General features: G+C 54.6%; 1 protein-coding gene across 4 annotated transcripts in view; it reads left to right on the forward strand.

Moving 5' to 3' along the window:
• SNED1 (sushi, nidogen and EGF like domains 1) overlaps positions 1-16,879 on the forward strand; it is a 94,075-nt gene that overhangs the window by 24,337 nt on the left and 52,859 nt on the right. For 2 of the 4 annotated variants that reach the window (XR_010344999.1, XM_021665059.2), the window contains exons 2-4: positions 10,797-11,084; positions 15,018-15,158; positions 15,772-15,934. Coding sequence is in view for 3 of the 4 variants with exons in the window: in XM_021665059.2 (XP_021520734.2) it covers positions 10,797-11,084; positions 15,018-15,158; positions 15,772-15,934 (592 nt within the window). In the remaining variant the exon portion in view is untranslated. Of the gene's footprint in view, positions 1-10,796; positions 11,085-15,017; positions 15,159-15,771; positions 15,935-16,879 lie in introns of those variants that run through there. The other 2 variants (XM_064383430.1, XM_064383431.1) reach the window with 1 other exon arrangement.

Below are 16,879 nucleotides of genomic sequence, written 5' to 3' on the forward strand. Positions count from 1 at the left end.
TCTCCTAACATGCGCCACTGTGGCCTTTGTCCTTCCTGTACCAGAAGTCGTTCCTCTGTTATGCTAACATTCCTTCCTCCATTGTTTTTTCTAAAGCTGGTGTTGGTATGTTGCATTTCTCAAAAAATTTTCTCTTTTACCTAAAATACTTGAAAATATTATTAGACAGATGTTGATAAAATCTTCTGATTAACCTCTTCGGTGGCATCCGGGGTTGGAATGGTGGCGTGTTTTTCAGTCCTAAGCAACCAGTGCCTTCCCTTTCTTACTTGATGACTTTCACCGGAAGTTTATCTATTTTATTAGTTGAAACAAGTTTTGGCTTTGTTGATGATTCTCTTTATTCAGCATTTGTTTGCTATTTTATAAACTTCTGCTCTTAATTTTTCTTTTTTCTTCTCTTACATATGAGTTTACTCTATATGATTTTATCTACCAAACTCTTTAGTATATTTATTTACCGTATATCAGTTTATTACGTTCTGTGTTTATTTCCTGTATATGGATACTAAATATGCGTGTGATGCTATAAATTTCCGTTGAAATTCTGCTTTCTCCACATCCTCACGAGTTTTTGCTAAATAGCATTTTTTGTTATATTTCTTTATAGAGTTATTTATGTTTCTCTCTTATTCTTTACCTCCATTTCCTGATGATAAGAATTTGTATTTCGTAACCTCTACTTTCTAAGTTATTATTTCTAGTATAATTACGCTGTGGATAAAGAACAAGCCCTTTAGGGTTTGCAAGCATTTGAAATTTCTTGGCAATTGCTTTATGGCCGCATATGTGGTAAAAAAAAAAAAAAAAAAGAAACGGTTCTATTGTGATGTCTATTAGGTCATTTATTATTTACATTGTTCAAATTTTCCATATTCTGACATACTATCTTTGTCTGTGCCTCGTCCCTTCCTAGAGAAGATACATTGAATATCCCACCATGATTGGGAGTTGAACTGTTTCCTTTTGTCAGTTTTTCATTGGTATGTGCCGGGGCCGTGCTGTTGGTGCACACAGATGCAGAGCTCTTCCGCCTTCAGCACGATGGAGGGTCGTTTGTATGTGCTGGGGCCGTGCTGTTGGTGCACACAGATGCAGAGCTCTTCCGTCTTCAGCACGATGGAGGGTCGTTTGTATGTGCTGGGGCCGTGCTGTTGGTGCACACAGATGCAGAGCTCTTCCGTCTTCAGCACGATGGAGGGTCGTTTGTATGTGCTGGGGCCGTGCTGTTGGTGCTCACAGATGCAGAGCTCTTCCGTCTTCAGCCTGATGGAGGGTCGTTTGTATGTGCTGGGGCCGTGCTGTTGGTGCTCACAGATGCAGAGCTCTTCCGCCTTCAGCACGATGGAGGGTCATTTGTATGTGCTGGGGCCGTGCTGTTGGTGCACACAGATGCAGAGCTCTTCCGCCTTCAGCCTGATGGAGGGTCGTTTGTATGTGCCGGGGCCGTGCTGTTGGTGCACACAGATGCAGAGCTCTTCCGCCTTCAGCACGATGGAGGGTCGTTTGTATGTGCTGGGGCCGTGCTGTTGGTGCACACAGATGCAGAGCTCTTCCGTCTTCAGCACGATGGAGGGTCGTTTGTATGTGCTGGGGCCGTGCTGTTGGTGCACACAGATGCAGAGCTCTTCCGTCTTCAGCACGATGGAGGGTCGTTTGTATGTGCTGGGGCCGTGCTGTTGGTGCTCACAGATGCAGAGCTCTTCCGTCTTCAGCCTGATGGAGGGTCGTTTGTATGTGCTGGGGCCGTGCTGTTGGTGCTCACAGATGCAGAGCTCTTCCGCCTTCAGCACGATGGAGGGTCATTTGTATGTGCTGGGGCCGTGCTGTTGGTGCACACAGATGCAGAGCTCTTCCGCCTTCAGCCTGATGGAGGGTCGTTTGTATGTGCCGGGGCCGTGCTGTTGGTGCACACAGATGCAGAGCTCTTCCGTCTTCAGCACGATGGAGGGTCGTTTGTATGTGCTGGGGCCGTGCTGTTGGTGCACACAGATGCAGAGCTCTTCCGTCTTCAGCACGATGGAGGGTCGTTTGTATGTGCTGGGGCCGTGCTGTTGGTGCACACAGATGCAGAGCTCTTCCGTCTTCAGCACGATGGAGGGTCGTTTGTATGTGCTGGGGCCGTGCTGTTGGTGCTCACAGATGCAGAGCTCTTCCGTCTTCAGCCTGATGGAGGGTCGTTTGTATGTGCCGGGGCCGTGCTGTTGGTGCTCACAGATGCAGAGCTCTTCCGTCTTCAGCCTGATGGAGGGTCGTTTGTATGTGCCGGGGCCGTGCTGTTGGTGCACACAGATGCAGAGCTCTTCCGCCTTCAGCACAGTGGAGGGTCGTTTGTATGTGCTGGGGCCGTGCTGTTGGTGCACACAGATGCAGAGCTCTTCCGCCTTCAGCCTGATGGAGGGTCGTTTGTATGTGCCGGGGCCGTGCTGTTGGTGCACACAGATGCAGAGCTCTTCCGTCTTCAGCACGATGGAGGGTCGTTTGTATGTGCTGGGGCCGTGCTGTTGGTGCACACAGATGCAGAGCTCTTCCGTCTTCAGCACGATGGAGGGTCGTTTGTATGTGCCGGGGCCATGCTGTTGGTGCACACAGATGCAGAGCTCTTCCGTCTTCAGCCTGATGGAGGGTCGTTTGTATGTGCTGGGGCCGTGCTGTTGGTGCTCACAGATGCAGATCTCTTCCGCCTTCAGCCTGATGGAGGGTCGTTTGTATGTGCTGGGGCCGTGCTGTTGGTGCACACAGATGCAGAGCTCTTCCGCCTTCAGCACGATGGAGGGTCATTTGTATGTGCTGGGGCCGTGCTGTTGGTGCACACAGATGCAGAGCTCTTCCGCCTTCAGCCTGATGGAGGGTCGTTTGTATGTGCTGGGGCCGTGCTGTTGGTGCTCACAGATGCAGAGCTCTTCCGCCTTCAGCCTGATGGAGGGTCGTTTGTATGTGCTGGGGCCGTGCTGTTGGTGCACACAGATGCAGAGCTCTTCCGTCTTCAGCCTGATGGAGGGTCGTTTGTATGTGCTGGGGCCGTGCTGTTGGTGCACACAGATGCAGAGCTCTTCCGCCTTCAGCACGATGGAGGGTCGTTTGTATGTGCTGGGGCCGTGCTGTTGGTGCTCACAGATGCAGAGCTCTTCCGCCTTCAGCACGATGGAGGGTCGTTTGTATGTGCTGGGGCCGTGCTGTTGGTGCACACAGATGCAGAGCTCTTCCGCCTTCAGCACGATGGAGGCATCCTCTTTGCCTCTAGCAATGCTTTTTGCCTTCTGGCTTTCTAATCTGATAATATAATTGACCAGCGCTTGCTTTTGATTAGGATTTGAATAGTTTAAACTGCAACATTTAATTCACTGTCTTTTTTTTTTATGACGGTCCCACTGTTTCACCCAGGCTGGAGTGCAGTGGTGCGATCTCAGCTCACTGCAACCTCTGCCTTGCAGGTTCAAGTAACCCTCCTGCCTCCTGGGTTCAAATGACCCTCCTGCCTCAGCCTCTCAAGTAGCTGGGACTACAGGTGTCCACCACCACACCTGGCTAATTTTTTTTGTATTTTTAGTAGAGAAAAAGTTTCACTATATTGGCCAGGCTGGTCTTGAACTCCTGACCTCGTGATCCGCCCACCTCAGCCTCCCAAAGTGCTCGGATTATAGGCGTGAGCCACCGTGCTCGGCCACTCTGCCTCCTTTTTTGTGCAAAATTTCACACCCGTTTTATATTTCTTTCTCTCTCCTTTCTTGCCACGTTTTATGTATCATGCCTTATTTTATTTATTTATTTGTTTTTTAATTTTTTAATGAGATGGAGTCTCGCTCTGTTGCCCAGGCTGAATGCACTGGTTCGATCTCGGCTTACTGCAAACTCCATCTCCCGGGTTCAAGTGATTCTCCTGCCTCAGCCTCCCGAGTAGCTGGGATTACAGGTGCCTACCACCATGCCTGGCTAATTTTTTTTTTTTTTTAGTAGAGTCAGGGTTTTACTGTGTTGGCCAGGCTGGTCTCTTAACTCCTGATCTCAGGTAATCTGCCTGCCTCGGCCTCTCAGTGTTGAGATTTCAGGTGTGAGCCACCATGCCCGGCCAGTCATGCCATATGACCCCTCTGTCAGTATAGAATACGGACGCAGTTTCTATTCTTTTGGCGAATACTCAAGACTGGGGGTCCCCAACCCCTGGGGCTGCAGACCAGTGCTGGTCTGTGCGTGGCCTCACAGCAGGCAGCGAGCAGCAGGAGAGTGAGCGTTACCGCCTGAGCTCTGTCTCCTGCCAGATCAGCAGCGGCATTTGATTCTCACAGGAGCACAAACCCTGCTGTGAACTGTGCATGCGAAGGGAGCTAGGTCGTGGGCTCCTCATGAGACTCCGCCCGATCATCTGAGGTGGAGCCGTTTCATCCCAGACCATCCCCCTACCCCCACCCCAGTCCATGGAAAAATTGTCTTCCATGAAACCGGTCCCTGTTTCCAAAAAGGTTGGGGACCACTGCCCCAGACAATACAATATACACTTTTAACTTATTCCTGTTCACTAACAAGTTCATTTATACCTTCGTCCTCCTCCTGGGACATGCAGTGACCTCGGAACACTTTAACACGGTTTATCTTGTCTCAGTGTATATTGTTGTCATGAATTTTAATTCTGTAGATTTTTTTGAGCCATTTCACGGGGCAGCGTACATTATTTCTTTATATTTCATTTTCCCTTCCTTCTTACATCTTTGATGTCACATTTCTCTCTGACTGGAAGCTGATCTGTTAGCATCTCTGTTAGTATGGGTCTGCCAGTCATTATTTACCTGAATTGCCTTTATTTTGCCTTCCGTCGTAAAGGGCGTTTTATCTGAATATAAGACTTTAAGTCGGCAGTTGTGTATTATTTTTTGTTTGGGGTTTTATTTTGTTTTTTTTTTCTTTTCTTGGCAGTTTTCTTTTAGCACATCGAAAATACGATTCCACCGTTTCTAGCTTTCATCGTGGTTATGAGAAGTCAGCTGCCAGTCTGCGTGCACTGTCCCTGATGCCAATCTGCTTTTTCTCTTTTTAAGGTTGTCTCCTTGGGAATAATTTGTGCAGCAGCAATAGAAAAAGAAAAAATAATTAAGACTGTCTCCTTGTCATTGACCTTCCGCGTTTCCAATGTTTGTTTCGTGTGGCTTTGTTCTTGTTTTTCTGGCTAGTGAATCACTGGGATTGTTGAGCGTATGGCTTGATGTCTTTTATCCGTTCTGGAAAATTCTCACCGTTGCCTTCATGTCTCCTCTCCTCCACGTTGTGATTCGTTTGGTCATCTTACTGTTTTCCATTACGTCTCATCCTTTCTTCTGCATTCTCCGCCTTTTTGTGTCTGTTTAAAACTCTGGGTAGTTTCTTCTGACCTTACAGCTCCAGTTCATGGGTCTTCCTTCCGTGCATCAAATCTGCACTTCAATCTATCCAGTCAGTTCTTAACTTCTGTTAGTTACTTATATCCTATTCATTTGGTTCTTTAAATGTCTTTTGGTTAAATAATTTACACTCCTGGTTAATTTTTTCATCCCAGTCTTTTTCTCTCAATTTTTTCATTGTGATAAAATACACTTAACATAAAATTTAATATCATAGCCATTTTTAAATGTACAGTTCAGTGATTAAAGTAGATTCACGTTAATGTATAATCATTATCAACATCCACCCACAGAACTCTTTTCATCTTTCAAAATTAAAACTCTAATCCCATTAAATAGTAAGTCCCCATTCCCCTCTTCCTTCAGTACCTGGAAACCATCTTTCTTCTTTCTGTCTCTATGAATTTGACTCCTCTAGGTACCTCATATGGGCGAAATCAGAGAGTATTTGTCTTTTTGACAAGCTTATTTTACTTAGCATATTGTCTTTAAGGTTCAGCCATATTGTAGCCTGTGTCAGGATTTCCTTACCTTTTTTTTTTTGTTGTTGTTGTTGGTAAAGACAGGGTCTCACTCTATCACCCAGGCTGGGATGCAGTGGCAAAATCTCAGCTCACTGCAACCTCCACCTCCCAGGTTCTAAGGATTCTTGTGCTTCAGCCTCCTAAGGAGCTGGGATTACAAGCATGTGCCACCATGCCCAGCTCATTTTTGTATTTTTAGTAGAGACAGATTTTTGCCATGTTGGCTACGCTGCTCTTGAACTCCTGACCTAAGGTGATCCACCTGCTTCAGCCTCCTGAAGTGCTGGGATTACATGTGTGAGCCACTGTGCCTGGCCAGGATTTCCTTACTTTTTAAGGCTAAATAATACTCCATTGTGTGGACATGCTACGTTTTGTTCCCCCATTTCCACCTCAGTGGACACTCAGGTTCCTGCCAGCTGTCAGCTGTTGTGAATAATAGTGCTATGCACATGTGTGTACAAATACGAAGCTCTTCAAGGCCCTGCTTTTGATTATTTTGGTTCTAGACCCAGAACTGGAATTGCTGGGTCATTTGGTAATTCCATTTTTAATTTTGAGGAGTCACCATCTTCCATTCTCACCAGCAGTGCACGAGGATTCCAGTTTCTCTACGTCTTCACCAACACTTGTTCCTTTCTTGGGTTTGTTTTTTTAGTGGCAGTGATGTTGAACGTCCTTCCATGTGCTGAGTGGTCAGTTGTGTACCTTCTTGGGAGAAGTGTCTATTCAAGTCCTTTCTGATTTTTGAAACAAGTTTTTTGTTGTTGTTGAGTCTTAGGAGTTCTCTGTATATTCAGGATATTGATCCTTTATCAGATATACAATTTGCAAATATTTTATTCTGTTTTCAGGTTGCCTTTTTACTCTATTAATAGTCTATTTTGATGCACAAAAGTTTTTAATTTTCATGAAGTTCAGTTTGTCTGTCTTTTCTTTTGTTGCCTGAGTCTTTGGTGTAATAGCAAGAAATCATTGCCAAGTCCAGTGTCATGAAGCTTTTGCCCTATGGTTTCTTCTAAGAGTTTTACCATCTTAGCTCTTATGTTTAGGTGTTGGCTCTATATTGAGTTATTTTTGTATATGGTGTGAGATAAGGGCCCCATTCTTCTGCATGTGGAAGTCCAGTTTTCCCAGAACCATTTGTTGAAAAGACGGTCATTTCCTCACTAATGGTCTTGGCATGCTTGTGAAAATTGTTGGATTATACATGAAGGCTTATTTCTGGGTTCTGTTTTACTCCCTCTGTCTTGATGCCAGTACCACCCTGATTACTGGAGATCTGTAGCAACTTTGGAAATCTGGAAGTGCAAGTCCTCCAACACTGTGCTTCCTTTCCAAGTTTGTTTTGACTGTTCCCCTGATAACATTCTAAAGTTTGCGTTGATCTCTTTGAACCTAGTTATTTTACGTTCTGAGTCTGATCATTCTAGTATCTGCTGCTTCTCTCATTTCTGTCTATTCCTCTTGGTGGTATCTTGCTTCCTTGGGTGGCCGATTATCTTTGATTGTGTCCTGGATTGTGCATTTGAAAAATTATTTGCAGGAATAAATTGAAGCCTAAGATGATGCCATCTTCCTCCAGAGAGGGTTTTTCTTTGCTTCTATGTAGAAGGCAGGGTGCTCCCTCTGTGTGGAAGGCAGGATGCTCCCTCTGTGTGGAAGGCAGGGGTGCTCCCTCTGTGCAAAAGGCAGGGTGCTCCCTCTGTGCAAAAGGAGGGGTGCTCCCTCTGTGCGGAAGGCGGGGTGCTCCCTCTGTGCGGAAGGCAGGGGTGCTCCCTCTGTGCGGAAGGCAGGGTGCTCCCTCTGTGCGGAAGGCGGGGTGCTCCCTCTGTGCGGAAGACAGGGGTGCTCCCTCTGTGCGGAAGGCGGGGTGCTCCCTCTGTGCGGAAGGCAGAGGTGCTCCCTCTGTGCGGAAGGCGGGGTGCTCCCTCTGCGCGGAAGGCGGGGTGCTCCCTCTGCGGAAGGCGGGGTGCTCCCTCTGTGCGGAAGGCGGGGTGCTCCCTCTGTGTAAAAGGCGGGGTGCTCCCTCTGTGTAAAAGGCAGGGTGCTCCCTCTGTGTAAAAGGCAGGGATGCTCCCTCTGTGTGGAAGGCAGGGTGCTCCCTCTGTGTGGAAGGCGGGGTGCTCCCTCTGTGTAAAAGGCAGGGATGCTCCCTCTGTGCGGAAGGTAGGGCGCTCCCTCTGTGTAAAAGGCAGGGCAATCCCTCTGTGCGGAAGGCGGGGCGCTCCCTCTGTGCGGAAGGCGGGGCGCTCCCTCTGTGTGGAAAGCAGGGGTGCTCCCTCTGTGTGGAAGGCAGGGTGCTCCCTCTGTGTAAAAGGCAGGGGTGCTCCCTCTGTGTGGAAGGCAGGGTGCTCCCTCTGCGGAAAGCAGGGGTGCTCCCTCTGTGCGGAAGGCAGGGTGCTCCCTCTGTGCAAAAGGCAGGGGTGCTCCCTCTGTGTGGATGACAGGGTGCTCCCTCTGTGCGGAAGGCAGGGTGCTCCCTCTGCGGAAAGCAGGGGTGCTCCCTCTGTGCGGAAGGCAGGGTGCTCCCTCTGTGCGGAAGGCAGTGGTGCTCCCTCTGTGCGGAAGGCAGGGCGCTCCCTCTGTGTGGAAAGCAGGGGTGCTCCCTCTGTGTGGAAAGCAAGGGTGCTCCCTCTGTGTGGGAGGCAGGGTGCTCCCTCTGTGTGGAAGGCAGGGTGCTCCCTCTGTGTGGAAGGCAGGGTACTCCCTCTGTGTAAAAGGCAGGGGTGCTCCCTCTTGTGTGGAAGGCAGGGTGCTCCCTCTGTGTAAAAGGCAGGGTGCTCCCTCTGTGCGGAAGGCAGTGGTGCTCCCTCTGTGCGGAAGGTAAGGTGCTCCCTCTGTGCGGAAAGCAGGGGTGCTCCCTCTGTGCGGAAGGCAGGGGTGCTCCCTCTGTGCAAAAGGCAGGGTGCTCCCTCTGTGCAAAAGGCAGGGTGCTCCCTCTGTGCGGAAGGCGGGGTGCTCCCTCTGTGCGGAAGGCGGGGTGCTCCCTCTGTGCGGAAGGCGGGCTGCTCCCTCTGTGAGGAAGGCAGGGGTGCTCCCTCTGTGCGGAAGGCGGGGTGCTCCCTCTGTGCGGAAGGCGGGGTGCTCCCTCTGTGCGGAAGGCAGGTGTGCTCCCTCTGTGCGGAAGGCAGGGTGCTCCCTCTGTGCGGAAGGCAGGGGTGCTCCCTCTGTGCGGAAGGCAGGGTGCTCCCTCTGTGTGGAAGGTAGGGTGCTCCCTCTGTGCGGAAGGCAGAGTGCTCCCTCTGTAAAAGGCAGGAGTGCTCCCTCCGTGTGGAAGGCAGGGTACTCCCTCTGTGCGGAAGGCAGGGGTGCTCCCTCTGTGCGGAAGGCGGGGTGCTCCCTCTGCGGAAGGCGGGGTGCTCCCTCTGTGTGGAAGGCGGGCTGCTCCCTCTGTGCAGAAGGCGGGGTGCTCCCTCTGTGTGGAAGGCAGGGTGCTCTCTCTGTAAAAGGCAGGGTGCTCCCTCTGTGCGGAAGGCGGGGTGCTCCCTCTATGCGGAAGGCGGGGTGCTCCCTCTGTGTAAAAGGCAGGGGTGCTCCCTCTGTGCGGAAGGCAGGGTGCTCCCTCTGTGTGGAAGGTAGGGTGCTCCCTCTGTGTAAAAGGCAGGGTGCTCCCTCTGTGCGGAAGGCAGGGCGCTCCCTCTGTGTGGAAAGCAGGAGTGCTCCCTCTGTGTGGAAGGCAGGGTGCTCCCTCTGTGTAAAAGGCAGGGGTGCTGCCAGTCGGGGACCACCTTAGTCCCAGTTCCAGGATTCACTCAAAGGGGAAGTACAGAGGATCTTTCTAAAAGCAGGGTTCTGGGACATTCTTTCTGGTGGCAAATCATGACAGCGTAGAGCTGAGCAGTGAGACCAGCAACTCATTCACCTGGGTCCCTGCACCCTATGAGGTCAGAGCCAGTGCCCTCATCAGCTCAAGCTGCGTGGCTCATAGGCACCAGAAGTCTACTTTGCACAGTTCCGGAGGCTGGAAAGTCCAAGGTCAAGGCACTTCAGCCAGCCTCAGTGACCAGGGAGGGCCTTCTTCTAGGTCATTGATGGCATCTTCTTATGTCCCTCCCGTGGCAGAAGGCAGCTCTCTGGGGCTTCTTTTATTAGGGCACGAATCCCATTCATGAGAGCTCCACCTTCATTACCTAATCACCTGCAAAGGCCCCACCTGCTAGCACCATCTCTTTGGGAGTTAGGGTCTCAATGTAGGAATTTGGGGAACACATTCCAGCCGTGGCCCCTCCTGTAAGTAGGAAAAGCAGAGCACAGAGAGGTGGGCAGCGGGCGTCGGGTCAGGGTGGAGCACATGCCTGTCCTTGCAGAGGTGCTGCTCAGAAGCCTCTTGGGGCTCCCCACTGCTGGAGGCCGAGCACAGCTCCCCTATTTGACCACTGCAGCCCTGCAGCCTCCCCGGCCATGCTGGACCCCGGCCATCCCCACCTCCGCTCTAGTGCAGGCACCCCTCCCCTGAGCCCTCCTAGTGCCCCCCTGCTCACCTTGCCAGGTTTAGCTCAGATACTGCGGCTTCGCCTTGCCTCCTGAGGCCCCAGCTGGAGCAGAGCTGAGGAGCAGTAGCTGCTGGGCAGGCCCAAGGCCCCACTGACTGAGGCCAGGGCCCAAAGGGGGGCTTCCCTACCCCCACAGCAGCTGACCGGGGCTGGGCACTCTGCAGGGCATCGGGTACTGCATGCAGGTCAGAGCCTGTGCCCTGAGCACACAGCCTGGCAGGAGGGGGTGCAGCAGGCCTAGTGGTCCCATCTCAGGGACGGGGGCTGTCAGGCCACCCCGGGGATGCCCTGCCCAAGGCTGGCTTCCCCTCAGAGGATGCCTGGCAGCGGGGGCTGGGGAGGCTGCCGGGCCACCTGCCTGCGCACAGCCCCGTCAGTCCCCGCTCCGGCCTTCTGCCTCCCAGGTAAACAACAACGGGATCATCTCCTTCCTGAAGGAGGTTTCTCAGTTCACCCCGGTGGCCTTCCCCATCGCCAAGGACCGCTGCGTGGTGGCGGCCTTCTGGGCAGATGTGGACAACCGGCGTGCAGGCGACGTATACTACCGGGAGGCCACCGACCCAGCCATGCTGCGCCGAGCCACGGAGGATGTCAGGCGCTACTTCCCCGAGCTCCCGGACTTCTCCGCCACCTGGGTTTTTGTTGCCACGTGGTACCGAGTGACCTTCTTTGGCGGCAGTTCCTCATCCCCCGTGAGTCCAGGCACTGGTCCTGGGGAGGGGGGATGTCTGGCTAGGATCCAGGGTCTCCCCACACCAGGGCCCCACTTGTGGAGGTGGGTGGGGTACAGTCACTGGTCCATACCCAAGAGGGGAACACGTGGTCAAAACCACAGAGCCAGAGTAGAAGAGGACACAGCCCCCACCTTCCCCTATGCTCCTGGAAGCCACCTGCCTCCGGGAAAGACCAAATGCCCCAAAGCAGGAGCTCGCATGTCAGGGAGAGGCATGATAGGGTTAGGAGGATTTCCATTTGGAATGACCCAGTACACAAAGGGTTAAACTGGAAGGTTTTTCTGCTGCTTCTCTGTTCCTTGATAATGCCAAACGTGACAGAAATGTTGACTCAAGAATAATTGCCATGTTGCAGGCTTGATGAGTTCTGGTGAGCTGATACTCGCTAACGAGAACAGCTGGCCGCTCTGGTGGCAGATGTGTTTCCTCAGCACCCGCGGTGGCCGCTCTGGTGGCAGATGTGTTTCCTCAGCACCCGCGGTGGCCGCTCTGGTGGCAGATGTGTTTCCTCAGCAGCTGCGGTGGCCGCTCTGGTGGCAGATGTGTTTCCTCAGCACCCACGGTGGCCGCTCTGGTGGCAGATGTGTTTCCTCAGCACCCATGGTGGCCGCTCTGGTGGCAGATGTGTTTCCTCAGCAGCTGCGATGGCCGTTCTGGTGGCAGATGTGTTTCCTCAGCAGTTGCGGTGGCCGCTCTGGTGGCAGATGTGTTTCCTCAGCAGCTACGGTGGCCGCTCTGGTGGCAGATGTGTTTCCTCAGCACCCGCTGTGGCCGCTCTGGTGGCAGATGTGTTTCCTCAGCAGCTACGGTGGCCGCTCTGGTGGCAGAAGTGTTTCCTCAGCAGCCACGGTGGCCGCTCTGGTGGCAGATGTGTTTCCTCAGCAGCTACGGTGGCCGCTCTGGTGGCAGATGTGTTTCCTCAGCACCCGCGGTGGCCACTCTGGTGGCAGATGTGTTTCCTCAGCAGCTGCGGTGGCCGTTCTGGTGGCAGATGTGTTTCCTCAGCACCCACGGTGGCCGCTCTGGTGGCAGATGTGTTTCCTCAGCAGCTGCGGTGGCCGTTCTGGTGGCAGATGTGTTTCCTCAGCACCCACGGTGGCCGCTCTGGTGGCAGATGTGTTTCCTCAGCACCCACGGTGGCCGCTCTGGTGGCAGATGTGTTTCCTCAGCACCCGCGGTGGCCGCTCTGGTGGCAGATGTGTTTCCTCAGCACCCGCGGTGGCCGTTCTGGTGGCAGATGTGTTTCCTCAGCACCCACGGTGGCCGCTCTGGTGGCAGATGTGTTTCCTCAGCACCCACGGTGGCCGCTCTGGTGGCAGATGTGTTTCCTCAGCAGCTGCGGTGGCTGCTCTGGTGGCAGATGTGTTTCCTCAGCACCTGCTGTGGCCGCTCTGGTGGCAGATGTGTTTCCTCAGCAGCTGCGGTGGCCGCTCTGGTGGCAGATGTGTTTCCTCAGCACCTGCTGTGGCCGCTCTGGTGGCAGATGTGTTTCCTCAGCAGCTGCGGTGGCCTCTCTGGTGGCAGATGTGTTTCCTCAGCAGCTACGGTGGCCGCTCTGGTGGCAGATGTGTTTCCTCAGCAGCTATGGTGGCCGCTCTGGTGGCAGATGTGTTTCCTCAGCACCTGCTGTGGCCGCTCTGGTGGCAGAAGTGTTTCCTCAGCAGCTACGGTGGCCGCTCTGGTGGCAGATGTGTTTCCTCAGCAGCTATGGTGGCCGCTCTGGTGGCAGATGTGTTTCCTCAGCACCTGCGGTGGCCGCTCTGGTGGCAGATGTGTTTCCTCAGCACCTGCGGTGGCCGCTCTGGTGGCAGATTTGTTTCCTAAGCACCTGTGGTGGCGAGGCCTGCACTGGGTCATGACAGACAGTGACCCCCTAGGAAAGAGCTGTGGGGTGCAGAGCAGCCATCTGCAGAGCTTTTCGTTCATGCACTTAATCAACACCTTTTAAGGGCACCTTCTAAGCAACATGCAAGTGCTCTAGGCGCTGGGCAGGCAGCCCAGATGAGGCAGACAGGATGCATCTGCCCAGGGGGTCACCTGGCCAGGCATCGGGAAGTGCTCAAAAGCATGACTGAGCCCGGGGCACTTCCAGGAGCAGGTCCGTTGACAGAAAGTGGACGGTCAGCTCCGTGCATGCCCTCAGTGCGCCTCTCCGGCTCCCGAGCCCCCGTGGGCGCTTCCTGGCTCTGTGCGCCCTGCCCCTCACGGCACCACCAGCCTGACGCAGGGCGCGTGGTCTCTCTAATGGTGACTTTGCGTCAGCGGAGTGGACACTGCATGGTCGTACATCTTCTTCAGTGGCCGCAAGCTAGCCCGGCACCAGGCGGTGCGTGCATTTGTTTCATGTGCACCTCACGACTGGACGGCTGCAATCCCAGGGGCCTGGGGCAGGCATGGCATAGCCCAAGTCGCCTTATTCACGATCCTGTCCTGGCATGCATGTTTAGAAGGGAGATTGCTGCCTGCAGAATTCCAACCTCCCTCTCAAAAATCTACACATTCAGGCCGGGTGAAGTGGCTCACGCCTGTAATCCCAGCACTTTGGGAGGCTGAGGCAGGTGGATCACCTGAGATCAGGAGTTCCAGACCAGCCTGGCCAACATGCTGAAACCCTTCTCTACTAAAAATACAAAAATCAGCCAGGCATGGTGGCAGGCGCCTGTAATCCCAGCTACTCGGAAGACTGAGGCAGGAGAATCACTTGAACCCGGGAGGCAGAGGTTGCAGTGAGCCGAGATCGCGCCACCGCACTCCAGCCTGGGTAACAGAGGGAGATTCCGTCTCAAAAAAAACAAAAGCAGTCTCCACATTCATACTCACAGAGCCACGTTTAAAAGGGCCTGCTTCCTTGCACCCCAGCTGTCATTTTCCAGCTTAAACCCATGACATCTTTAATTTCTAGTGGTGCCGCGTTCTGATATTACCGGCTAGTTGTATTCTACTGTTTTCTGTGACACTTTTGGTCTTACTGATTCGTAGTCTTGAATTAAGGGTCTCGATAGTTTGATCTGCTGTATGCGTTACAAATGCATTTTTCGCTGTGCTCTTTGCCGTTCAGTGTGATCTTACGGCTTTTCTGAATATCCAGAAGCCTTTCGCAGTCAAGCGTGTGATTCCCCTTTTGGTTTTTGCTGTGAACAAACGTCACACTTGAAGGTCCTTTCGCTTTCCTGAGTTATTCGTATTCGCCTTCACTTTCTGGGACTTTTCTTTCCGTTTAAAGCCGTATTGGATTCGGGATTTCTTTTTGTGTGTGTGGCAAGGCAGACTCTGATCTGATCCTTTTCAGGGACTCCTGTTCGTCCCCAGATCATGTCTTGAACAGGCCAGATCCTTCGCTCGAATCTCACCCGGCATCTCTTATCTGCGCTCTGCCCACCTATGTTCCCGTGCCGTGGAATTCTGTGACAGCCACAAGGCGCGATGGGCCCCGCTGCCGCGCGGCTCTTCCTGGCTTCTTTGTAACTTTCCTTTTTTCCTTTTTATGGTTTTGCTCATTTCACACAGGAGATTTTGTGTCTCTGGCTCAGTGAGTGCTAACACTCGGTGCTCTGCGCCTCCCCACCCCTGCGGGAGCCCGAGCCCCGCCAAGAGCGGGGGACAGGGTCTGCTCCCATTTGCTGGCCCTGCACCTGCCCCAGGTGCTTCACTCACTCACCCCAGCCACAGCTGTGGGTTGGGGACGGCCTCTGATGGGTGGCAGGTGCTGGGAGACAGCAGAGGATGCAGCCACCAAGGCCCTGCCTTGGCTGCCTACCCAGCTGGAGGACACAGACGCTGAGCAAGCCAGGGGCCCAGTGGAAAATGACAGTGTACAGGGCAGGTGGACAGGGCAGGGCGTCCCTGGGCCGAGCGGAGCTCAGGGCCGTCTTCAGCCCCCTCTCCCCACAGGTCAACACGTTCCAGACTGTGCTCATCACAGACGGCAAGCTCTCCTTTACCATCTTCAACTACGAGGCCATCACGTGGACCACAGGCACACACGCCAGCAGCGGGGGCAACGCCGCTGGCCTGGGGGGCATCGCAGCCCAGGTAGGTGGGTGCAGGGGTGCTCCCTCCCCACAGCCGGGATTGTCATGAGCTGGTGAGGTAGGCAGGGACTCCCAGGACGGTGCAGAGGCCTGCGAGAGGCATCCACGGCCATCCCTGGGGCCTCTCTCACTGCCCGAAAATGAAGAGACATCCTCGGACCCAAAGGCACCTTGGTCCCGCCCCACCCCGCCCCGCAGGCCCTGTTTAACAGCTGCAGCAGCAGCAGAAATGGCGTCTGCTCCCTGTGCCCTGCAGTCTGGCCTAGCCAGGGACCTGAGGGACCATGGCTGGCAGAAACCCCGGGCGCTAGGGGAGTGAAACAGGACAGTGGCCGCAGGGTCAGTGCTCCGAAGGCCCGAGAGTGCCTTTGGGCCGCACACCCCGCCGCTCGCCTCCTGGCCACCTGCTTTCTCTTGGGGTCATGCTCGCCCCTGGCCCTAGGGGAGGCCCAAGAGCCCAGGGGTGAGCTGCTGGAGGACAGGGCTGGGGAGCCAGGGCCAGCCCTCTCCTTGGCTCCCAGGAACCTGGCTGGGACATGGTGGGGGCAGGGAAACCCCAGCCTCTGTAGAGCTGGGGAAGCGGCCTCCCTCACCCTGCCCCGCCCCGCCCCCAGGCTGGCTTCAACGCGGGCGATGGCCAGCGCTACTTCAGCATCCCCGGCTCGCGCACGGCGGACATGGCCGACGTGGAGACCACCACCAACGTGGGCGTGCCCGGGCGCTGGGTGTTCAGAATCGATGATGCCCAGGTGCGCGTGGGGGGCTGCGCCCATACAAGTAAGAGGACAGAGGAGCAGCTTGGGGTGGGAGCGGGCTGAGGAAGGGGCTGATGGCAAACGGGAGAGGCGGAGAGGAGGGGCCGGATGCTGACCGGGAGGGTACGGGGTCTCCAGCCCAGCCCGCCTCAGGCACATGAAACTAAGGAGAGCCTGGCTGATCCTGGAGCCTCAGTTTCCCCTAGAGAAGACCTCCACACACATACTGCTCTGGGTTGGAGGGAACCCTCTGGGGACTGCAGCGCTTCAGGGGAGGAGGAGCCCAGGGGCGCCTGTCCCTGGGACCGTGAGGCCCGTGCTCTCACCACATTCCCACCCGGCCTCCCACCTGGGCTGGGGGAGGAGCAGCACGTGGTCTCTGACCCCCAGGGCCACCGGTGAGGCCCGGGCTCTTATCTCCCAGGTTCCCATTTCTGCTGGCAGGCTTGCTGCTTGCTGGGATTGGTGTCTGTTTGACAAACCCGAGCATCACATGGACACGGGAGTTCCAGGGGTCCTTCCAGTCCAGGGTGCACAAGTGGATGGGGTGGGTGCCCCTCCCAGGGGTGGGCACATGGCCTATGGGAGCAGCCAGGGCAGCAGCAGAACTGGGTACGTAGCCCCAGCCCTGCTGCTGTGCGGCCTCCGGAGCCGGGGAGCCTCTGAAATCACTGCTGACATGTGGGGCAAAGTCAAGTGACTGATCGCTCCACCAGGGCTGCACCTCACAAGCCCTGCCAAGGCTGGGGCCACAGGGAGACCCGCGCTGGGACCTGCCCCAGACTCACCTCCCAGCCGCGATCATCTAGGCTACCTCGAGGGCAGAGGGGCCGACTTTCTGCAACACTGAGTCCCCAGAGAACACGACAGGGGCAGCAGGGCAAGAGCACCACCGGCGGGGTGAGGGTGGGGTGCAGGCGCGACCTGAGGTCAGGGCTGGGGTGTGCCGGCCATGTCACGGGGTGGG

Source organism: Aotus nancymaae, unplaced genomic scaffold (genome assembly GCF_030222135.1).
Source record: "Aotus nancymaae isolate 86718 unplaced genomic scaffold, 86718_ANA_hifiasm-v0.15.2.pri h1tg000031l, whole genome shotgun sequence".
NCBI classification, from domain to species: domain Eukaryota; kingdom Metazoa; phylum Chordata; class Mammalia; order Primates; family Aotidae; genus Aotus; species Aotus nancymaae.